This window comes from Idiotropiscis lumnitzeri, chromosome 10 (genome assembly GCF_059441095.1).
Source record: "Idiotropiscis lumnitzeri isolate Australia: NSW breed Sydney's pygmy pipehorse chromosome 10, RoL_Ilum_1.0, whole genome shotgun sequence".
NCBI lineage: Eukaryota > Metazoa > Chordata > Actinopteri > Syngnathiformes > Syngnathidae > Idiotropiscis > Idiotropiscis lumnitzeri.
The window spans coordinates 8859360-8884131 of NC_142400.1; the positions used below are offsets into that span (position 1 = coordinate 8859360).

General features: G+C 40.2%; 1 protein-coding gene across 3 annotated transcripts; it reads left to right on the forward strand.

The window, feature by feature from the left end:
* The first annotated feature begins 765 nt into the window (after window positions 1-765).
* Window positions 766-24524, forward strand: epb41l4b (erythrocyte membrane protein band 4.1 like 4B). 3 transcript variants are annotated; one of them, XM_088306633.1, is made up of 23 exons: window positions 766-1544; window positions 6633-6737; window positions 6810-6852; window positions 7404-7482; window positions 7728-7772; window positions 9304-9356; window positions 10193-10313; window positions 10637-10724; window positions 10811-10899; window positions 12216-12285; window positions 12409-12578; window positions 13583-13692; window positions 14853-14889; window positions 16345-16366; window positions 16493-16599; window positions 19310-19449; window positions 20901-21022; window positions 21116-21235; window positions 21355-21410; window positions 22254-22406; window positions 22822-22942; window positions 23045-23178; window positions 23626-24524. In XM_088306633.1, the coding sequence occupies exons 1-23, from the start codon at window positions 1302-1304 to the stop codon at window positions 23687-23689; spliced, it is 2292 nt and encodes a 763-aa protein (XP_088162759.1). In that variant the 5' UTR covers window positions 766-1301; the 3' UTR covers window positions 23690-24524. The 3 variants fall into 3 exon arrangements, with proteins under 3 accessions (XP_088162759.1, XP_088162758.1, XP_088162760.1); XM_088306632.1 differs by having other exon boundaries at window positions 22822-23178; XM_088306634.1 differs by lacking the exon at window positions 23045-23178.
* The last annotated feature ends 248 nt before the right edge of the window (window positions 24525-24772 follow it).

Genomic DNA, 24772 nt, shown 5'->3' on the forward strand with positions numbered 1-24772 from the left:
ATCTGAGTTAATGGATGAAGGTATTTTGTCCAAGACGTTGACAAAAATAGGACGGAAAAACGCGTGCTTTGCACAAGAGACAGCAATGACAACGTATAACTTCATTCATCACTACAAAAACCAGTGTGACGTTGGATGACGTCACAGTTGAGCTTGCGATACGTCGGTTTGGGACCAAATAAAAAATGTGACTGTAAATATCCCAAGTACAGTTACCAAACGAAACTAGTGGTGGGATAGTTTGTGTAAACTGTTCGAAATGTTGCTCGCAGTTAATTATTATTTTCAATAGTAATATTTCTTTATTGCGTCAATTAACAAACAGTACAACAATATCACGTATTCCCTTCAAAAAATGTAATCAATAATAAAGAATATATGATATCAGGAAATCTGATTAATAGATATATAGCTATATCACTATTAACTAAAATAGTCGCAACTACAAAAGACGTGTAAAAAATAAAGCACAGTAAAACAGGTAAGTTGCTCATAGTTCATTCTGCCGAGAAAAAAATAGCTCTAGACGTCATTGGATTCATTGTGAATGCCTGGAGATAATTTCGTTTTACAGTAAAAATCAGTCTGGCGTTATTAAGTAGCATAAAATTGCTTTTTGGGGAATCCTTGTAAAACTTGGTCACCTCCCATCGACCTTCCTCCAAATGGGCAGGTGGCAGGTGTCCGCAAGATGGCGCTGTTCGTCCGGCGCGCGCACATATCCACACGAGCGCACGCACGCAGGTCGCAGAAGTTTCAAGTGTTTCTACGCATGCGCAGATGAGGCTGTTTGTCCAGTTTCGCTGGTTTGACTTTTACCAGCGAGCTCAGAGTCGAGTTTGCGGTTACCATGCGGTGCTTTTGAAGCTCGTCGATCTGCGGGGGGGTGCTCCAATACCGGCCCAGATGCGCGAGACTTTCCCCCCTCTCCGTAGCGTGTGACTAAGGGGTTCCCACTGCGGAGAGTCACGGCGGGATTTTTCCCCTCCTCCCGGTGTGTCGGTGGGCAAACGTCAAGGAAGTAGGCGGCAGGTGCACCCGGGAGAGGACGGGGCAAGGCGGGAGGAAGGGGCGGAGGAGGAGGAGGGCGGCCCCGCGGAGAGGAAATCAACTGGTTGGCTTCTTCATTAGCATGCGTGACGAGTCCTCGCGTCCTGCCTGAGCTGCCGAGTGTCCTCCTGCGCCTTCCGACGGAGTGACTCCTCGGCCCGGGAAGAGAACGCGGAGCCGACTGGACTGCCCCCCCTCCTCCACCCCGACCCACTAACGTCGTGGGATTTCATCCCATCACGGAAGGGAGAATGATGGGCTTTTTGCGCCGGACGTTCAGCCGCCGCTTCCAGGCGAGAGATAGGGACGAGCGGGACGGTACGACCGGAGGAGGGAACCCTCTGCTCATGGCCCACCAGCAGCAGGTCGTCCACGCGCCCGCCGTGGTCACCGGGGGAGCGGCTGTCCACATCCCGGCGGCTGGAACCGCGAGGACCGCCATCACCTGCCGGGTTCTGCTGCTGGACGGCTCGGATGTCAGCGTGGATTTGCCCGTGAGTGGCTCCGGTGGAGCGTTAGTTTTAACTCTGGGGTCCCACGGATGAGATTTCTTTCAATATTTCCACTCGTATGTTAACTTTTCAATGACTTTTTAGCTAGATGAGCGATGAAGTTATTTAAATTCACATAATTGGCTCGAAAAATTTTTTTTACTGCAAATAATTGATCATTTTTAGCCATTTATGACAGCTATTTATAATGACAAATAGAACAATGATGGTTGAAGGTCGAATTAATCTGTGTATTGACGCAAAAATTATTTTGTGTTCAACTAAACGTATCCTTATTTCTCACAGAGACAGTTCATTTGAGAATAAACTGTAACAAGAATGTCATTATTTCAATGTATGCAGTAAATACTTTTTGTGACATTTTGTATGACGCTAAGTAATAACGAATAACGGTTGGTAATAACTGAGATAAATAGATACATGGAATACTTTAAATAACTGTAATTTATTTACACAGCAGTTCTAAGGTTTGGTGTTTGTTTTTTGGTGTTTGCATCTCAGCTTTCGTCTTTCCTGGATGCTCTTAGTATACTTGTGTGCGTTTTCTCCGACTTTTTCACACATTCCAAAACATGTTTGGATCTTTGAAGACTGTAAAAGTGAGTTAGAATGGTTGTCTCAGTGACCCCAGTGATTAGCCAGCGACCAGTTCTCCCAAAGTTAACGAGGATACAGGACAGCTCAATGATGGAAGTTTAGTCACGTCCATCCACATTCCAGGATAGGAACTCTACAGCCTATGAGCCACTTGCGTGCTCGCAAGAGCAATTGGTTCAGCCCACAATGAATAATCTAGAAATAAATCAAACCCCCATAATTAACCATTTCATAATATTTAATATAAATTTAATTTGGCCCAAAAATGTTCACCAACCCTGGTTTACATAGCGGCATACTGCCTATCTTTTCGTAATAGAGTAAATATTGGACTATTCTTGGGAAAAGCACTTACCAGTCGTACTTCAACTGCACGCAAGTTGGCAAAAACGAAAGTAAAATAACATTGTGCCACTGTTGTGTTGACACGAATCACTGATGCTGGCACTCGTCGAACAAGTTTAAACAGGCCTTAACAAGCATTGACTTTATATTTGACCCACTCCTGTAGATTTGCACCAGACTATAACCACAGATTGCCCAAGACTGCAACCAAAGATTGTGTACGCAATGTCATACCCATTTTCATTGCAGGTACGTAATGTACTCTTGGTTGACCTCAAAGGCGCTAGTTAAAATGGTGAAACCACATCCATGTATATTCATCAGGAGTGTATGCCAAAAATCACCCTTTGTAATTTTATGGCCTTGATTTGCCTCACATTTTAGTCTGAGAACAAAATGTCAAATATTTAAGAAAACAAAGGATGTAGACGTGTGTTAGTGTTTGTTCTTGCTATGGCTTGATTTGAATGCTGCTGGAAGTTGACTTTTTACCGTGCGACTTTTTTTTCTGCGTGGAACACTGATATTCACGTTAACGTGAAGTCAACGGTTTTGACATTCACCCAGAAGCTGAGCCGCATTGTGTTTATTCACCGACTAGCTAATTGCAAGAGTGTGAGGCAATTACACTTATTCCTTTATATGTTATGTGTGGGAACCCCTTATAAACACCCCATGATATAAAATAAGTGCCCCCGCATTTATTTTATTTTTTTTTTGTTATCATTTACGTCGTAGTTTTGAACAGAAGTAAAGGTGCAATTATCACAAGCTTTTGCCGGGCACATAAAATGATACTGGATTGGGCTGTGTCCTAACCACAGATTGCCCCAAACCGTAACCATAGATGATGGCGCTAGAATATTACCAAAGCCTGCTAGACTTGATGTTGTGTGATAATAAGAAAAAAAAAATGTCCACCGTACAACGTAACCACATTCAGTTTGTGGTTATTTTGAAGGGTGGAGTATTGGAATTGCACTTTTTCTACACTGATGTAGATTCTGAGACAGTGAGACAACCGTCCTCTCTCTCTCTCTCTCTCTCTCTCTTTCTCTTTCTCTCTATATATGTGTATATATTTTTTTAAATTTCCTAATTACAACAAATTATACCATCTCTACATTAGTGGCAGCATATAAAAACAAAACGATTCACTGCTTTATAAAAAGACATTAAATTCATATTTAACACAATTGAGGCATGTTGGTGCGGCCCTCAACACCCGTTTCCGTTTCCCACATGGACTCTTTGGAAAATGAATTCCCTAAAACGCCAGATTGTGCTGTCGTGTATCCGGAATTGTGCTTTGAGACTCTAACTCCACCACTATTGGCGCTGACAGAGCCACTCAAAGCATGTTTATCTCGCCTGTGCACTGAGAGGCGCGGTCTCATCTGGTTCTCTATTTTGAATTTAGGGAAATTCACACAAGAAACCAGAATGTAACTCACATCCTTATTCTTTTGCTTAATCTTTTACACCATCTCCCTCTCAACTCACAACCCCCCCATCTTCCCTCCTTGTGCCATCTTAATCTTTTTTTTTTTACACGCCCTCTTGCTCATCGCCACTTTCTCTCCTCCTCCGTCCATCCTTCTCCGATCTTCCTCTATTCCCAGGCTCCCTGATCTGATTTGGTGTCACACACGTACAAGTGTGTGTGGGTGAACGAGCGTGTGGGTATGCGTGCGTAAGTGCCTTTTGGTTAGATGCTTTCATTTTGAAGGTTGTGTGTGCGTCACCTCGCGCCGCGCCGCCCGTGTCTGCGTGTCTGCGAGTGTCCAGCTGGGACTCGCAACAACAACATGTAGGTTCCAACAAATAATGCAAAGTGACACATGGCTCATCAGAGCGGCGACTTAGTCACAGATGTGTGGCAACAAGTTTGCTCATGTCCTTGTGTTTCCCTGAAGGCTGCGACACAGGTGAGCCCGGCCAAAAAAAGCTTATTAGACGTTCATCATTTGGGAGTACAACACGCCGGGCAAATTTTCTCCCCCCCCGTTTCTGCTACAACAAGATCCAGGTCATGACTTCAATCACACTTTGCTGAATGAGCAAGGGTGTTGCTGCTGTTTATTTTTTTCTTTATTGACCACCCGCCCATCCTCTTGTCCCCAATCCTTGAATACCTCAGATTTCCTCACACACACCAGGAAGTTTGCATTGATTATCAGGATCCAAAGTACAAGGCTGTCATCTTTTTGCACACAAACAGACACACACACACACACTCACACATTTCGTGTAAGTGGAGGCGATTCACTTCTGGTTGTGGCGAATTGGCAATGAGGTCTATGACAAGATTTTGGCATGAAGTGTGTGTTAATTTACTCTTTTCTGGTGCTCGTTAAAGTTCTTTAGTACTTTTATTCGTCGCTCTCCACAGCTCAATACTCGCACATGATCACGACCGCCAAAACGCCGACTTCGCTTCCCGCCTACGTCATCATTAAGCGCACACTTCCAACTGTTTGAGAATCGGCGTAAATAACAGAACAAACAGAGATTTTTAACAGTGTGCTTGTGTGGTTTCTGTTTCTTTTTTCTTTAGACAAAAAGTCAAAAGGTCTTCCTGTGAGGGTATTCTGCTTTTGACCTAAATGCAATACAAACAGTCCACTACAACAAATGAAGTATGGGAATATATTCATCACTAACATCGGGGGATGCGCATGATAATCGATTAGTGACTAGACTTCTTGTATGCTATGTGGAGTTAATTGTTAAGTAATTGATTCCTAAAATATTTTTTTTCAGATGAAATTAGACTGCTTTGAGAGTCTCCCCCCAAAAACTAGTGTCCGTAAAATACAGCATTTGATTTGCCCACCATCCAATTTAAAAAAAAAAAAACAACTCACAATGACTGTTTGCATAATTGTTCAATTGTTATATAATGCAAGGCTCGGAAACTTTATTTACATAGCACATTTCATACTCAAGGTATCTCAATATGCTTGACATAATTTAAAATATATTTAAAAGCATTCACAAACCAAATAATTTAAAGCGAAGTGTAGAGATAATTTTAAAAACACACAAAAACAAGATATTTTAAAACAAGTAAAATAAAAAAATGAAAAAAAAAGTAGCTTGCTGAAATTGCAAAGAGAACACACATGGCAAGAACAAGCTTTTTGATTTGATTGATTTTGGAAATGCTTTTTATTTAACCTGTAATTAATTAAAGTTCCCCCAACCCTGGTTTGCCAATGTTTAAAAAAGAATTTTCACTCATAAGGGCAGCACTTCATTTATACACTACACTTCATATACTTTCTTAATTAGTTTGCAAATCCGTGTGTGTGGCGCAAGCAGTGGACACAACAAATACAAATACTCCACCGCGTCAACAACTTCCCAAAGCAATCACGCATTTGCTGCCATTCTTAAGATCGGTAACACTAATCTGCGAATCCACCCAAACCCAATGCAGCTCTGCTTACCTTTTTTGGCTTTCATCATATTTTCTCTAACAATGTAGTCCAAGCACCGCTTGAAAATGCCGAATCTTCGGAGGCGGCGAAATTCAATGCGGGGTTGCTTATGTACCTTTTATTAAAGCTGAATTGTGATTTAAAACGGGTCGTTTCTCTGCCTATTACGTAACTGATTAATTTCCATTTGAAAACATTTGAAGTATAAACACTGACTATAGCACAAAGTATGTTCTCCATGTACTTGCATATTTTTTCTTGGTACTCTGGCTTCCTCCCAAGTCCCAAGGACATGCTTTAGGTTCATTGAAGACTCTAAAACGTCCATTGGAGTGAATGTCAATGTGAATGCTTGATTGAATGTGAATCGCATATTAAGTCGCAATCTAAATGAAGTTATTTTTCATGCTGCTGCAATTGGCTGCCGACCAGTCTAGCGTGTTGTCTGCATTCTGACCAAAAGTCAGCTAGTATAGGCTCCAGCTCACCCAAAACACTAATGAGAATAAACAGCATTGAAAAACAGACGGACTACTGACGACAAGCCATTCTGCTGTGGGAATGCTGAAATGTAAACCTGCCAAAAAAATAGTGTAAGAGTCATTTTACCGAGAAAAGATCAGGTTACCCAACACTCACAAAGCCCCTTTAGCAAACAATTCACTTTTTTGTTCTTCTGTTGTAGAGCAAAAGCAAAGGCCAGGACCTTTTTGACCAAATCATGTATCACATAGATCTGGTGGAGGCGGATTACTTTGGATTGCAGTACATGGACACAGACCAAGTGTCGGTGAGTCCTTGACACGCACGTCAACAACCTTGTTTTTTGGGCCGCACTCATTCTCGCTTGGTGCTCTTTCAGCACTGGCTGGATATGTCCAAGCAAATCAAGAAACAAATCCGCGGTGAGTTCATCTCTCCTTTTGTGTTGAAGAATCCTGAAGTGCACTTGCACGTGTTGGGAGCAGGTGGCGCATTATCAAACGTGGACTGGCTGATTAGCATTTGGAGCCGTACCCTTGTTTGCTCTCCTGTATGAACACGGAATGTGATACATTCGCAAGGGAAAGAGGATGTACACAACCTGTTTGCAGCCTGCGCATTCTGATGAGATTCAATACAAGAAGCGCTTCTATAATCGACACAAATCGTGGCCAAGGGGGCTTATTTACTCACCTGCAACGGGTGGCAGAAGGCAGCAATCCTACAAAGCAAAGCAAAACCGGAATTTTAAAGACAACGGTGCCCGGAGATATGAGTTTAATGTTTTTCCCACCACCCCAGTGTTTTGTAATTTAAAAAAAAGCAATTTATTTGGTACTTTTGAAAAAAATACCTAATTAAACACACTGTAAAGTCTGAAATGTTTTTTTTTTTTTTTGCCTCAATTATTTCTTAACAAAATAATAACACATTAAGATGTTGAGCAATTGTCTTTCGGCCTTCCTTCGTTTAGATGGTGGGCCATTCCGACTCTTCTTCCGAGTGAAATTTTACTCCTCAGAGCCAAATAACCTGCGTGAGGAATTCACAAGGTAAGAAAAAGAAATCTCTATTGGCCTGAGCATGATGATGATGATGATGATGAGGAGGTCCAAAAGCGATGAAAGGCTAATTACTTAGTCGCCGTGGGCAGATTGGGATTAAAGAGGAGTGAAAAAAAAAATCTAAATAGTCTTTCTGGAGCAAAGTGTGTACTGCAACAGACAAGAGACAATTGTGTCACATTCACAAAATGTACGTTGCATGACGTTTTTGATACATGTCACTCTCGCTGCAGGTATCTATTTGTGCTTCAGCTTCGACAAGATATTTTGTCTGGCAAGTAAGTCTTTTTGTGAACGCTTATTGTGTTAATATTTATAAATGGTAAATCATTGGAAAAATGTTTTATTTTACTTTTTTTTCATGAAGAGCATATATACCACTTTTAATCATTCACTCCCATCCCAGTAAAAAAAAAAAAGGATTTTGACGTATTTAGCCGTCAATGGTATTGAATGAATGTGCTGCGCTACCTTAGCCTGCAAACACCTCTAAATGTACATTTAATTATATTTTTGTCATATAAACAATGTGATGTTCCTTTTCTGCAACTACACAGTACTTGACACCCAAATTTGTATCTGCAAAGGTACAACCAAAGAGTGCCGGATTCCAAAGTTGCTGAGTCAGCATAAACCACTGTAGTATTTTGTAGTGCAAAATGCCATCATTTCTCTTGTTTAGTAAAAATTAATCTGTGGGGCTTTGTGTGGTGTATATCTCGACCAGGGATGGGCAACTTAAATGCCACAATTTTTCACAAATGCGACTTGACCACATACTTCTGAAACGGACGTATTTGTGCATGCGTGCAAACGTGTTCTTAATTTATTTCATTTTTGATAATACATTTGTCAATGCATGTATAAAAGATCCACTCGCCTAACCCAACAACAATGTGTTTGGAACAAATAACGTAACCACATATTGTAATTTATTTCCCAGTGCAAAAGGATTCTCTTGCATGAAAAATTACATTCAAGGACTGCACAAAAATGCTGAACAAGAAATAGACATAAAGTGCATGAAATTTTTTTTTCTCAAAAAACAACTCACTCAAAATGTTTTATTGAAATGCTGTTTGTTCTGCATATCATTCCAAATCAGCAAAAAAAAAAAAACTCACATTCTATTCCAGAGCAGTGTAATACCAAGTGTACGTGCAACTAAGACGTGTGGCATCTAGTGGTGATTGGTGATATTACAACTCAACTCGCAGTTTGGCACCCATGCATGGGATTTTTCATTCTCAGATTTTATTCCCCGTACGGTGTGGAAAACAGACGATACTGAATTTTTAGTAAAGTTTTTTTACAGAAATGTCTAGGTTTATTAAAAAATTAACTAATTATTTTTTTTCCAAAATTTTGCTTTTGACAATCAATGAATGTGGCACTCAGAGTGTGGTTGCCTTTGGCTTGCCGGCCGCCAGTTACCATCCCTGATCTAAACAGAGCGTTTGTTTGACTTGTGGACAGTCAATGTCTTATAGACGCACACGCGCACGCGCACGCGCACACACGCGCGCTTGTACACACAGCGTGTTGCCCATCTCTATGTTCCGGCTCTATCTGGGCCACAGATCCCCCGAGTGCAGCTCTATTATAACACTCAAGATCAGGATCTGAAGAGGTGATTATTTTGGGAAAAGGGTTGCTCCTCTTTTACACACACTTGCACACACGCTCACACACGCACACGTGATTGTATTTGCCTTGGCGAGTGTGTGTTGCGCGGCCCCACTTCAAGCAGCTCATCACACCGGTCTTACCCCCTCTTTTTTTTTTTTTTTCTCCCCCCCTTCTCCTCAGACTCAAATGTCCATATGATGTCTCGGTAGAGCTGGCCGCCTATTGTTTGCAAAGTGAGTAGACTTAACCTCCGAGATGATTTTATTTCTTTTGATTTCATTGAACCAATATTTGGAAAGGAATGGAATATATAAATTCTTGATACCAGGTAAAGATTTGAGGAAAAAAAGTTGAACGTGATGTTTCATTTCACACTATAGCATTCTGAAATATGATTTTTTTTTTTTTTTTACTCCTTATACATTTACATTACATACTTTGAATCAAAATAAATTTTCTTAAGTGTGGTTGTGAGGTACATAATATACACTCACACGCGCACAGATCCAAGAGCTGTATCAAACATGCATGCATTAAGTTTTGATTATTTCCTCAAAATATCTCAAACAGCTCTCTGTGTTATGCATTGCAGATCACCGCCCCTGAAAATGTACAACTCAATAAGTAAATATATTTTGAAAAAGACACGATTATTAAAGCATGCACAATAATAATTCTTATGCAGTGTCGATAATATCTTTGTAAAGGATCAGGATGGAATATTATCGATTCTATTGATGGTGCGGAATGGACTGCACGAGAATCGGAAGCAAAACGGAGTATGTGCTGAAACTGGTTTTGTGCTAAGATCTTGAAATCAACATGCAGTTTATTTACATCTGGAGAAAATAAGTATTGTTTTTTTTTTGTTTGTTTGTTTTTTTTGGCCATTGTCCATTACGTCAGTTATGTCCAATCTCTAAAAATCTCCAGCAGTTTAATAAAAAAATTCTTTGCTCATTATACTATGCCAATGCGCTGTAATGTCTGGTATGGTTGTATCAAAATATTCCGTGACTCCTTGCTCTCCTTTTCCTGAGTTGTGTTCCCTTTTTTTTTGTATGTCCAGGTGAGCTGGGAGACTGCGATCCCTTGGATCACTCTCCCGAGCTTGTGTCGGAGTTCCGCTTCACCCCGAAGCAGAGCGAGGCCATGGAGGCGGACATCTTCGGCAGGTGGCTGGATCTCAGGTGAGAATCAAGTCGTTTCGATGTCAGCGGCGCCCGTTGACTTGTTGCCGTTTCCTCCTCCTCCTCCTCCTCTGCTAGTCCGGTCACTTAGCTGGCTACCCTCTCGCTGGTCTGTGTGAAGGATTAAGGGGGATTAATCCTCGGAGGGTCTTGATTGATTCTGGTCAGTGTTTAACCCAGCGGCGGTCTGATCGCTCCCATCTCGGATTAGATTACATACGCTGTGCTTTCACTGAACTCACTGGGCCACACAAGGACAAACGGACACTAATCAACAGTGCTATATATTTTCCGTGATGTCAAACTCGACGTCTCCTTCACAGGGGGAAGAGTCCGTCACAAGCCGAAATCTCCTTTCTCAACAAATGCAAGTGGCTGGAGCTTTACGGTGTCGATATGCACTTTGTTAAGGTGCGTCATATTTATTTATTTATTTTTTTTTTATTTCACATTGGCGTGTGTTCTTTGAGTGCTAAATGTACATGTGGTGTCATCAGGGGAGAGACGGTTGTGATTACGCGCTCGGTCTCACTCCTACTGGCATCCTGGTGTTTGAGGGTTCCAACAAAATCGGGCTCTTCTTTTGGTAAGATGTCTCGAACCATCATCTTGAGTGCACCCAAAGTGGTTGTGATTCAGACGCAAAATGTCACACATTCATGCGGGGTGTCCCCCGCTGCTTTTTTTCTGCTCTGCCGTAACAGCAATTTAAATATCAAGACATTTGATGAAGTCGCAAATACCGTTGAGGCCATGTTTTAAGACGAATTTTCGCATCGTTGATTGTCACGTGGGTGTTGAATGAAGTTCTACAAGTTTCAAACTCGTTTCACGGCTCAAGCGAAAATCACGCCATTGACTACATCCACAAAAGCGAAGCTCCTCTCACCTGCTGACGCGCGCCTCGAAAGTAAACAAATAAGTCACCCAGAGCATGGCTGGAGCACTCATGCACTAACACAAAGACGCAATGGCTGCAGAATATAGACTGAAATTGCTTTGATTGTACAAGGTGTCTCAAAAATTACTTGAAATATGAATAACTAAATTGTCAAAAATTAATTTATTCAAATCTGAGCAACAATCAGTCAAATGCATACGACCAATGCCTATTTGCAGTTCACTCTACAAATTTCTTTTTTGCCTTTTATTCTACTTTGGGACCTATCCTCAGATATTTGCAGACAAACTCACCTGGTTGTGTTTTTGTTGTTTTTTATGTGACATTGTAAGTTGCCACCCAAACACTGAATAATTTGAAAGTGTTAATTAGTGCCACAGAAAATTTTGAAGTGATACATCTTGACTCAGACGCTAATATTTTTGTATTTCAGAGAGGAGCTAAGTTTAGCCTGGGTTGTTGCTGGAAGTTAGGGGAGTCTTCACTGAATGTGCGTTTACATTTTTTTAATCAGATTGCCTGGAAACATGCTTTTAAGGTGACTGTAGAATGATAAATGATGTTTAAGTGTTTTTTCACAATATTTACTTTCGATCTTTAAACAATTAAAAGAGGAGATTTAACATTTTCGGAGGGGAGGCTTCAAATAGTCACATTTTCTCAGTTTTTTTTTTCATCAGGGCTCTTCCCCAATCGCCTGTGAATGTTTTTTTAACTGATTTCACAAAAACTTCATTTGAATTTTAGCTGCATATAAGAACAAGCGTGGTAGCTACCGTAAGTTTACAGAGATTTTATGCTGTCAATAGAAGAAAAAAAAACAAGTTATAAACTCAAGTATATTTATTTAAAAAATATATTGGCTATAATTTTAAACTACGGTACATATTTTGTGGGTTGCCCTTGTTCAGACCACACATTTATTTCAATTCTATTTTCTACTAGTGTAAACATGGCTTAAACTAAAAAAATTATATTTGTGCGATCCATGTGATTTTTAGGCCCAAAATCACACGTCTGGACTTCAAAAAGAGTCGACTAACCCTGGTGGTGGTGGAAGATGATGATCAGGTTTGTGCCTACAAGCAAGCACACACACACACACACACACGCACACGCACGCGCATGCACACACTTCACAATGAGGTCAGTGTTGGCTGGACTGCAAATATTTTTTTTCTTCCCACTTTGAAGGGCCGCGAGCAGGAGCACACGTTTGTGTTCCAGCTGGCCAGCGCCAAGAGCTGCAAGCACGTGTGGAAGTGCGCCGTGGAGAGCCACGCCTTCTTCCGGTTACGCCAGCCAACCACGGGCAAGCCAGGCCGCAGCGACTTCACACGACTTGGCTCTCGCTTCAGATTCAGGTAGCGTCGGTCACTCGCCTCGTTACTGAAGCGACGAAATGTCATGTGAATTTAGCAGGAAATGGTGCAAAACCATTTGACATTAATTTACCACAGCGCAGCTATTTCACATCATCGGAGCAGATTAAGAGAATAAAAAACAAACCTCTTTAAATTCTCTGAAAACTGCATTCCTTCTAATTACAATGTATTACATTTAAGATGTATAGAAACTAAAGTTTGGGTTTTGAGTTCTGCTATAAACAAAAATGTAAAAATTGCAGCAAGTTGTTGAAGAGATGCTCGTCTGCTTGCTGGCAACTATCAAGGTGCCCTTGAGCAAGGCGCTTTCACCAACCCGCAGCTCAAGCCGCGCAGCAGTTTTTGTGCGCCTCTTTCACTCTGAATCTCTTCTTGCATGCCTGCATGTGTGTCATCTGGTACCATGTGGTGTAAAAACAGCCGGGTGTAAGTTGATTTTCTCCTTGAGGATATTAGAATAAGTTTGCCAGAATAAATGACATTTTAAACCAAAATGAAATCTCCTAAGAAAAGAATCATGAAAGTAAGCTCGAAGCAACAAACAAACCAAATGAGTGTGTGCATTGCGTCTATGGTTACTCCGTATCTATGGTTACGTGGAGGTGTTCCTATGGCGACCGAGATATGCCCTTTGTATTGTTTTCCTTCTCACTTTTTATGAAAGCAAATACTCTCACTTGATGGGCACTTCCTGTTATCTTCAACAGCAGTTTCACAGGGCGCACCCCATTCAGCAGATTTGTTCTTTCAAGGCAGCAACATCTTTCCTGAAAGAGATTCACACAGCCAATTAAATTAGCCTAATTGAGTAATTGGTCCAATTCACTTTAGTCGGAATGTTTTTAATCAGGATATATTATCACTTTATATGACGAGATGTTTTCATTCAGTTTGCATGTTTACTATAAATCCGATGTCGTGTAGCTGGATCAGCAGCAATAACACGCATATAATCCATAATTCCTGGTTCCTGTCAATCTCAGCGGTAAAACGGAGTACCAGGCGACTCACGGAAGTCGGCTAAGGAGAGCCAGCACGTTCGAGAGGCGGCCGAGCAAACGATACCCCTCCCGCACGCAGTCACTGGGCAAAGGTGAGTCTTATCTGCGCACATACAACCCTGTGGACTATAAGAACCTGCGACACGTCTGCTTTTCACACGCCTCTCAGACGTAGTTAACCGTTTCTGTCTATACACTCATCAACCACATCGTTATGTGCACTGAGAACCGATAATATCTTAGTAAACGGAATCATGGTTAGTTTTGATTGACAATGAAGGTTTTTTTAGATTGGTAGTAGTTGGCAATAGTGTAAAATTGCGCCGCGTCACACCATTCTTGTCATAGTTTTAGATTTTTCATTTTGGTCAGTTTTTTCATTCATTGTTGTTTTTTTAAATTGAGTTAGTTTTAATTAATTTTTAGAGCAGGTTTGTTAGTTGTTTTTTCGGAGGGAAATGCCTGGTCTTAGTTTTAGTATTAGTTTTATTTACAAAATTGCTCGTACCCCTCTGTAAAATAATCATAAAAATAAAAGAAATAATAGTCATAATGAATAAAAATGAAATGAAAATGAACTCCCGCATTTTACAAGACGCTACTTTTTTTTGCATTGTGGTTCAACAGAATTATTGTAAATATCAAACTCGTGAAAAATTACTGGACACAAATAATGGTACTCTGAATATATTGTTGCCTTTTAAAGCAATTTCTGTAATTAAATGATTTTTGTAACTTACACGGAGACTTCTGCACGGCTCAGCAGGTGCTTTGACTCGATATTTCTCCTGCTTATTCACCATCCCTATACATTGTGTTACATTTTCCTCATTACCAGGTCATATTTTAGTCTTGTCTCCACTATCTGAAGGCCTAATTTTCAATACAGCTCTTGTTTGAGATCTCATTATCCTGGGGATGTGATCAAATGTCTGGTGCTCGTATAATCACAATATGTCTCTCTAAAGAAGAGGAAGCGCCGCGCTGGCATCTTGAACTAATCCGTTAGCAGGATTGTTTGAACAAACCGCTTCTCATTATCACGTCTCACACTAGCTGATAATTTACCTCGATAGCTTCGAGAAAGTGTCTCACATTCCTGACTTTGAGTAGCGCTTTCAAAAGCACCTGCTGTCATTTCCCTTTAATCCCTGCTCCATCCAACACAATGTTCACATGTCAGTGAGAAAACAGAGTGACATGCACTCGTTCTTTGCAAAAATTGTTTGTGCTTTGCGTGTCGCCCTTCTAGTTGCTGCCATTTCTCCAGCCAAGCCGCCACGGATCAGGTAACAACGGAAAACCCACACGCATGCTATTATATGTGTGGACATGCACTTAATATAAGTGCTGACTGCATTATGGGCATTGTGGCGGTGCCTCAGCAGATGGTCACAAAGATATGTAATTATATTTATTAATGCTGAGATGTGATATCAAAAAAAGGAATGTGATGTCCTGTTCCTTCAGCCACTGATTTGTCATTTAAACAGCCGAGTGGGTTTGAATGGCAACACGTTTTTATGCGTTGCTCTTAAATGAGCCCTTAAAAAAATTGTCGGCTTGATAATTATGTGCCAAATTTATTTTATGTTGTGAAGTTATAATTTACCATTAATGATTACTTTTTTCTGGTAAGAGGTTGTCGTTTAACCAGTTTTTTTTCCCCCCAATGGAAAATGCTACAACAGACTTAACTTGTAAAACAGCATTTCCTTATCCTCTCATCACGACTTTTCCATCACAAGGCAGATAGCATTTAATTTGAGGAATTCATTTGTCGAATCCTGTAGCAGAAAATGACACAACAACATGGGGAAAGAGATAATGGAGTTAAGATTTAATATTAAGGTTTTTATATATTTGAAGTTTTGTTCTATTTATACTATTTTCATTTTAGCATTTTGTCAAAAGCTTTCATGTCCCAATGTATTGACATAATTTCTCTCAAATCAGCAATGCAATCCGGATCTTCAATATAAAGTTAATTAAAAAAAAAAACCTTAATAATAAACACTGTGCATTAAAAGTCACTCCTGAACATTCACATTTTTATTTGTTTTTTATTTATTTATTTTTTTATATTATTAATGGTCGAGTATTTGTGATTTTCTTACATTTGAGCTAGAAGGACTATTTCAAGTTAAGATTTGTATGTAAATCGTAATGGAACATAAAAGTGAAAGGTTTCATTTTGAGCCTTTTTAGTTAACCAAAATATTTCTGTGATATTACCAATTGAACATCTTGAATATCTATTTTCTTGTTTTAAGAAAAATATGACCTGTTTACCCTGTACTTGCTTGCTCAAACTTCTCTCCTCACCGCTTGCCTACCCCACACGCTGCTTGCTCCACTCGCAAATTTGATTGGCTGGGTTGTGTCATGTGGGAGGAGTTACAATGCTCATGATTGGTCTGCCTGTTTTGCGTATAAATTTACTCCTTCAATGACCTGAAAAGCTGACATGAAGCGTTTCAATTTTAAACGAGACTAGCATAAATCCCTTTCAATGCCAGTTAAATGAAACAAGGTCAGATCACACAATGTTCTGCTAATACGTCTCGGTCTGTCTCGGGTCCACCTTTGCTGCAGATTATGCGAGGAGTGACCAGGATCCTTTCGAAACATACAAAGTTGGTCAGGCTATGAATCACATTGGTCTTAACTGCACATGCAATTAAAGTATTAAAATTAATCTGCCATTGCTGATTGTTGTCATTCCTTCTCTGCCTTCATGCCAGTCCTGATCCCAGCCTACATACAGTGAGTGACCTCCGATGACCTACTTACACACACACGCACACACACACATTCTTAGCATGCATGTTTCTGGCTTTGTGTATGCAGCAACTTTTAATTTTCATCATGTTTTTTTTCAATCCTCTCCAGTACCAACACAACATCCCGGTGGCGGGTCACGAGGCGTGGCGCCCATCTCACCCCGCCTACACGCATTCTGTTTACCTGCAGCCCTCCGGACACACGGCGCCACACAGGTAAGACGGGGGCGGGGACCTCTGCCAGTGAAGCGGGTTAACGTCAAGAGGGTGGCGCGACTTTTTACTACAGGGTTGGGCCACATTAGGTTTTGAAAAGGGGCAGTTGGGCCAGGTCGTTCGTAGATGAGGTAAGAATATGTCAGATAATTTATTTTAATTGTAAAGTAGTATTTTTTTTTCAATTTGATGATAACTTTTACTTAATTTTTTTGATTCAATTAAAAAATATTGAATAGAAATGTAAATTTTATTTCACATGAATTTTTGATTTACAATAAATCAATGTACTTGTTACATGTACATTTAATGAGGTGTTGGAAAAACTGATTAAAAAATTAATAATTCTATAAGTAATTGCAATTATTGTTAATCTCGTTGCTTGATTTTTTTCAAAACGGACAGATGGGCCAGGTCATTCATAGTGAGGTAGAAATATGTAAAATAATTTATTTTGACAATGAAATAATTAATTCTTTTAATTGTAATATATATAATGCAAATGATCATAATGAATTAACCAATTATTGAATTAAATGCATTTTAATATGTAAAATGACTTGCTATTTTTTTTTATTTATATTAACCAATTAATGGGGTGATTGGAAAACAATGTAAAATGTGTACATAAAATAGTAAAAATCCATTCAGATTTTTCACTTGCACCATTCATAATTTAATTAGAATTATTTTACCCTTATTTAATCACATTAATAAAACATGTTAATAAATTAAATGTATAGATACACTACATTGAATTTTGTAATTTATGACGGACCAAATTTTAATCGTGATTAAAAACAACAAAAAAATAATACATTTGGACAAAACCAATTTTTGGAAGAAAAAAACAACTCCTGTATTGTAAATGCTCTGTGGGCCCCATTAAAGAACAGAGTGAACCACATGTGGCCCTCGGACCATATATTTCCCCACCCCTCATTGTTTTTGTGCCTTCAGGAGCTGTAGCTTGCAGGGCAGGATTCTGCTTTTAGACGCCATACAATCTTTGTTTTCATCTCACTTCATGTCATGCCTCTCATACAGTATGTACGCGTGTGTACGTGCTATGTGTGTCTGTGTGTATGTGCGTGTGTGTTCAGGCCTTCTGTCGAGGCCACGTCCTCCTCTACCAGTCCCGTGTCCAGTCACCCCATCGTCCCGGAACGAACCAGCAGCTTGCACTACGCGCCCATCATGAGTGTCGTTCACAAGGACAAGGTCATGACTACACTTTGACCTCTATTTAAACTTGGACTTAGAGAGACTGTGGAAAAAATGCAAGAATCCCCTCATCATCATCATCATCATCTCCATCATCATCATCCTGCTCCTCCTCCATTATTCATCACATCTCCACATTGTGTGTCCAGGAGACACCTCAAGAATGTAACATGAGTCATAACAGTAGCTTAGTTTGCTTGCGAATTGTTCGATTATATCCCATAATATACTTGTTGCTATGGGCTTAAGAAAGAACCTGCTTTATGGTGTCTTGTCGCAGGGGTGGGAAACCTATGGCACGTGGGCCATACACGGCCCTGGTCAGCATTTGCTATGGCCTGACAAAAAAAAAAAAAAAAAATGAGAGGGGGTTTTATTTCTAAAAAGCCATTATTGCCACTGAAAAGTTGTGCAGTTTCAACATCAGCACTTCAATATTTGGAAGATAAAACCGAGAGAATGTTTTCAACAGTTTTCACGAAAGTTGAATATGCACACCAACCTCTGTGCCAGATACCAATCTTTTTTTTCCAATTGGTGTATTTTTATTGACTTTCTGTAAAAATAAATCCCGCACTTTCTTCTTATTTGTCATTCGTCACCCTAAAAAAAAAAATTCAATATGAATTGAACATTACTCAAACATAGTGTTTACACCTCTTGTAAGATTTTAAATTATTTGAAATGTAATGACTTTTTTTCTTTTGAAACACTACATATCAGACATTTGAAATGTGCGACATTAACTTTGAAACGCTTTAAAAGCTCGTCAAATGCTTCTTACGGTACTTTTTGTGCAAAAACTGACCCAAACATGACTTAGAACACATGCAGAATTATGATTGGCCAAAGTGTGCTTTTAATGTGGACTGAAATTATTTTTAGGTGGGAATTATTATTATTATTATTATTATTATTTGTAGAAATGGTCTTGAGAAGACTGAAATGGCCTTTGATCGAAAAAAGGTTCCCCACCCCTGTTTTAAATTAGCATTTGTCTCTCTCTGTTGCGATTGCAGGAAGCAATTAAATGACAAAAGTGCTGAAATATTCTAATTTTCCAGCGGTTATAAGGGTCCAAACATGCATCTACTTTATGCTGCTCTATGGATGCTGCATGTTTGTTGCTGCTTCAAACTTTCTAGTTCACGAATGACAGTTCTTGATTATCAAGCAGTTGTTTACAATAATGTGGTTTTGCTGCGATGGTGGGCGGAGTTTTAATCTGGAATCACATTGTGGATTAATGAATGGGTTTTTGCCATATTGCTTATAAAATAAAAACAAGTGTGAATGATTTCATGGTCCGTATTATGTACTGTGTAACGTGAAGGAATCTGAGATCTTACAATGGCAATTGTTGAGAATTTTCAGGAATCAATAGGAATGAGTTTGAAATTTTATCATAATTCAGTTGTGATGTGAAAAAAAAAAAAATCTTATTTAGGCGGGCTTGGTTGCTTTTGATGTGCCGTGTCGTCCTTAGCTTCCCTCTGAGCGGTCCCGCCTCGGACCATCAGGTCAGCGTTGAAGAAAACGAGACGTCGTATTCCGGAAAGGTTCATCGCCGTCACCGCCGCCACACGCACAGCCAGGACACGCTTTGCCACACGCACAACAAAATCAGTGAGTACAAACACTGTGGAACTCTGGGAAACCGCTTCTATATGCACTGTTTATGTCCTATCAGTCATGATTTTCGGCATCTTCATATACGATATTGTCAAAACAAGGTTCTTGTTTTTTATACTTGATGGTCAAGTCGTCGCGCTTCATTGGCTATTTCACTTCCATTATGCCGTGGGTGTCCTTCCTTGTAAACGTAGCCATGCATGACAAGGTACAACAGCAGTTACTAATCTAATTTCCTCTTACACAAAGCCTCTATAGTTGATGTAAAAAGTCTACACACCCCAGTTCAAATGTCATGCTTATGTGAAATAATATCATGTATTATGCCATTGAAGTGCTTTATGCAATACCATCCGACTTTATTTGTATAGCGCATTTCACAACAGCTTGAGCTGTGACGAAGCGCTTTCCATATGGTGTTACATGAATTAGCGTTAAATTAGAGCACAAATTGAAACACATAGCCACATACAGTCGATAACAGAAGAACAGTGTGTCTTCAAATGAGATTAAAAAACTAAATTGGCGTGAGGGGAGTGAACGCTTTTCAAGAAGGGAAGTTGCAAGTCAAGGCTTCCATACCCCAAACATACATCCATGAAGACGATGGGAGATTGCCACATGTACAAAACAGCATATTAATTGCCAGAAATTCCTTCAGCTCGTTTGATGTTGCTGTCGGCCTCTTAGCAGCTTGCCTGACCAAATTTCTTCTCGTCTTCTTATCCATTCTCGGAGGAGCGTCCAATCCTTGGCAATGTCACCGTTATGGTGAATTTTCACTATTTAATGATGCCTCTGTGAAGTGTCCCTTGTTATAATTAATACCTTGGAAATTATTTTCTACCCTTTCCTGACTGAGACCTTTCAATAATAAGATCCCTTGGATTCTGTAGAGGTTTTCTGTGGGCCATGGCTTGTGCTGTAAAAATATCAACAAAAGACTACTAGAAAAGCTGAACTTTTTTTTTAGGCCCTTCATATGGTGGCGAGCAATGACTTATTCTGTTGTATGAATGGCACAAGTCGATACCTAAGTTTTTTTTGTAGCTTACACCACCGAATGGAAGTGCATTTAATTGTTCTGCCTCTCAAATAGCTAAACAAAGATATTTGTATTTAATGAATTCCGGTAATCATTTTGAGGGGGATAAAAAATGGAATCGATTGAATTTGCCCAATGTGAACAAGCAATTGACTAACACATCTATCCTGGAAGTGACTCATTATATACTAAGTTAGGGATTGATTTTCAAATCTACTAATTTAAAAAAAAAACACAACGCTAAAGTTAACATTTTTGTACATCAATTTAATCAGTAAGAACTAAACTGGAGCGGAACTAAGATGACTTTAAGGCTCCGTTCCCCCCCCCCCAAAAAAAGTCCTCATTGAACATCCTCAATGCTCGACAACCTAACGTGTTTTTCTTTCACTTCCACTAGCGTGTCGAGCGTCACCCTGTCTGGGAGGCGATCTGGACATGTCTCCGTCTTCCCGCAAGGCCGTGGAGTCGGACAGCGAGTGTCCTGCGTGGCCCTCGCTCTGCATCAACATGGACAACAAGGTCAGACACATTTCCACGCGTTGACTTTCTTCCGCCGCTGACAAGATGAGACGTTTCCGGTCTGGCCTCACTCTCAATGTGTGACACCTGCAGGGAGAAGAGAAGCAGCTCTCGGAAAAATCTCTCCACCCTTCTACCGCCTCCTCCCCGGCCCTGCTTCCAGACCACCTCAAGTGTAACATTCTTAAGGCCCAGATGGAGGCGGCTTTCAGGGTTTGTACCATACACGTGATCTCCGGCTGATATTCCCGTCCATAACGGCTTTAGTTGCATATTTGCATCCTTTTTTTTTTTTTTTTTTTGTGCGTGTGTGTGTATCCTCCACCGAATAGAAGGATGGTTCAGTGAGTCCAAGAGGGAAGAACTCCGATGTGCCTCTCAAGGACAGGCAAGTTCTATTCATCCTTTCTTCCCTCGCTTCGTTCTTTCACCGTACTTGTTCCCACTCACAAAAGTGAAGCTTCATCATATGCGCTTTTGAATGAGCCTATTTTTTTTGTACTGGTCAGATACTGTACATAATGACAAATGGTCTTTTACTTGTGCGGCGATTTTCGTCCTATTTAAGCACTCAAAGCGCTCCACAATGACTTGGCATTCACCTACGAATGACGCAACATCAGAAGCAACTGGGGGTTCAATTTGTTGCTCAAGGACATTTTTTCATGGTCATGGACTTACAGGAGACGATTACTCTACCACTGAGTCATGCGAGTGGAACCATAGATAAAGAATTCTGTTGATTGTGTAAAATTGATTTTCAGAGGAATGGTGAATGGTGAGTTTTTTTGTTTTTTTTTAGTAAGCGCTGACATTTTATGATTTTGAACAAAAATGACAATCTTGAAACTAAATTCCCTTTTTTAGACCCAAATTTAAGTGGAAAGTGGGGCTGGAGTCCACCCACTGGACTATAAAGATTTTTAAATTTTATTCTATTTATTTTTATTTTTTTTTGCAAAGTCACATACAGATGCAAAAGTATATGTTCTTTTTGTGTTACTCTGGTTTCTTCCCACCTTCCCCAAAAAATCTTGTTCGCTGAATTGAAACCTTTAATTCCACTCTACTCCAAAAGTGTAGATGTTAGTATCAATGCATGTTCATTCATACATTCCTTGTGGATTAAATTTAAAAATCAGTTAAGATAGGCCTCTAGCTCACCCTAATGAAGACGAGCACTCAAGAAAATCAATGGATGTTTTGTCATATCCTAAAATGCCGTCGACAGGTATCAGAACTCCTCTCAAGACTCTTCAGCGTCCAGTTTGCCTGCAGACAAAATGTCCCCGAGACCGGATGTCCGTTTTGCGTCCGAGAGTCTCCATCCCAAATCCGGCTCGTGCACCAACCGCAGGAAACGTCTCGTCAGACAGTTCAGCTTGTGAGTTCACATCACTCGAGTGCACTTGAGTCTTAATGCGGTTGCGCTTTAATCCTGCCTGTGCTTCTTCCATTGTTTATGAAATTGAAATATTTAAATGGATAAAGGTACTGTTACAGACTTGTTCCTTTACCTTTGAAAAAAATCATCTGCTCAAAGCCCCATACTTTTTTATTTATTTATTTATTTTTTATATAAACAGTACTTCTTGATTTTATGCATTAATTGTGAAGCAACACCTTGGCCAACAGGGGGCAGTATAATAAACATACACACATACATACAGAGTATACACAAAGAAGACAGTCGCAACTGCTTAGTGAACAGCAGTAATGAGTCCTTTTTCCCAGAGGATAAAGAATATGTGCTATATTTTGAATCCTTCATTTTTTTCCCCCCTTGTTCTGCTTTTCAGTAACCATGAAGATGAAGACAACCTTCCAGAAGCTCTAGCAGCCATCTCCTGTGAGAGCACGGCCAAGTCGGGCTCCAGTAATTCCCTGGACAAACAGATCCAGCCCTCTATTTACCCACAGGTACCACACTTACAATTAAACACAAGTTACAAGAAGTTCATGGGAGGGAATGTACTGTATGAGGAATGTTTTTGTGTGTATGCGTCCATATGTGCCTTCCAGGTGGACAATGTGCCAACACTGGAAGTGGCAAGTTCATGTTGCGTGTCCCCTTTGCCTTCTCCCCACCTCTCTCCTTCGTGCTACTGTAGTCCCCTCCCTCACTTGGTCCCTTACCTTGCAGCCCATCACGAAAGGTAACACCTCCGTCCTGTCATTTTCTTTGGGGGACACTTTGTGTTGGACTCAGAACTGTGCGGAAAGCCTTTGGATGTGTATTTAATATTCTTAATTTGCATCTGGAGGTCCATGTACTGCTAGTATACTATTTGTCCTCGCTAGTAAGACAACTAGGTGCATTGCTGGAACCACACTAATGGAAAAGAAAAACAAGAATTGCTGGTAATGGTTTTACTCTCTTAAAAAAACTACAGTAGTTGTGAAACTGTCTGCCTCCATCACCGTATTACACCGCCCCCTGGTGGCCAAGTCACACACACCAGAAGAAAGCCCAATGGACGCCAATAATTTTTGTAGAAATTCATTGTAGATTTTCCTAATGTTGCCTAAAATTGACATTTCATTCAATAATAAGCCAATAATCTGAGTTCTCTGTGTGTGTGCGTGTGTATGTTTGTGTGTAGTGGAGAGGAAGTGAGGGTGGACAGAGAGAAGATCCTCAGAGCCCTCTTGATGACGGAGCTCTGAGAGTGTGTCGCTTGACGCCCTGATGTGGAAGACCCAAAGGCGTCGGCTGCACTGCACATTTGTGTTATTTCAGTTTCATTATGAACTCATAATGAGAAAATGTGAATATTTATTGAACATTGGATGTAAAAAATCTCCACACCCCTATCCAAATAACAGGTTTTGGGAGGTTCAAAAATAAATCATTTGAAATTCTTTCCCCTATCAATACAATGTCTTAAAATCTGTTTGTAACTCAATTAAAAAAAAAAACTTTGGAGGATGGGAAGTAAAAATAAATGATAAAATACGGTTGCACGAGTGCACACACCCTCTTAATGACAGAAAGCTGTGGCTATATTTAGAATCAACCAGTTGCACCCAAACTCATGATAATGGGACTGAGCAGCCGCCATTTAACTCCAAACAAATTTCAGATGTTCAAATAGGCTTTTCCTTACTTTTTCCCCCTAGTGGACGCTGAAGGTTTTAAACTAACTGACTGTTCATAAGTCCCTCCAGTTTGTCTATGGCCACAGTTTGAGCTGAGGAAAACCATCCCCTCTTCATAATGCTGCCACCACCATGCTATACCAATGGGTACGTACAGAAACGCCAGTACTTGCCAGAAATTCCTGCAGCTTCTCCAATTATTTTGTGCCTTTGTCCTGACTGATTAGTTTGAACACAGAGCCGCTCCCTCCGCTGTGGAAGCTCTCTGTGGACCATTGACTTTTGACGCCGTATTGTCAGGAAAAGCCTACTAGGACGTCTGAACTTTACTCAGCGCATTTGTCGACTGCCATTTAACTTGAGTTTGAATGCGATAAGTTCATTCTAAACAGCAACATGAACACGTTTACAGGTGAACATAAATTGTGGGAAAGCTTTGAAATTATTTATTTGCCTTTTTTTGTTTGTCACGAAAACCTGGCATTTGAACAGCGGTGTGTCAATTATTTATTTATTTTATATAGCCACTGGATTTGCAGACCTTTTATGGTATTGCTTAACAAGCGTTCAATTCGGCTCACTTTCTACTCGTCCAACTGACAATGTAGACCAGGGGTCTTCAATCCTGTTCTTTGAGGTCCGCTGTCCTGC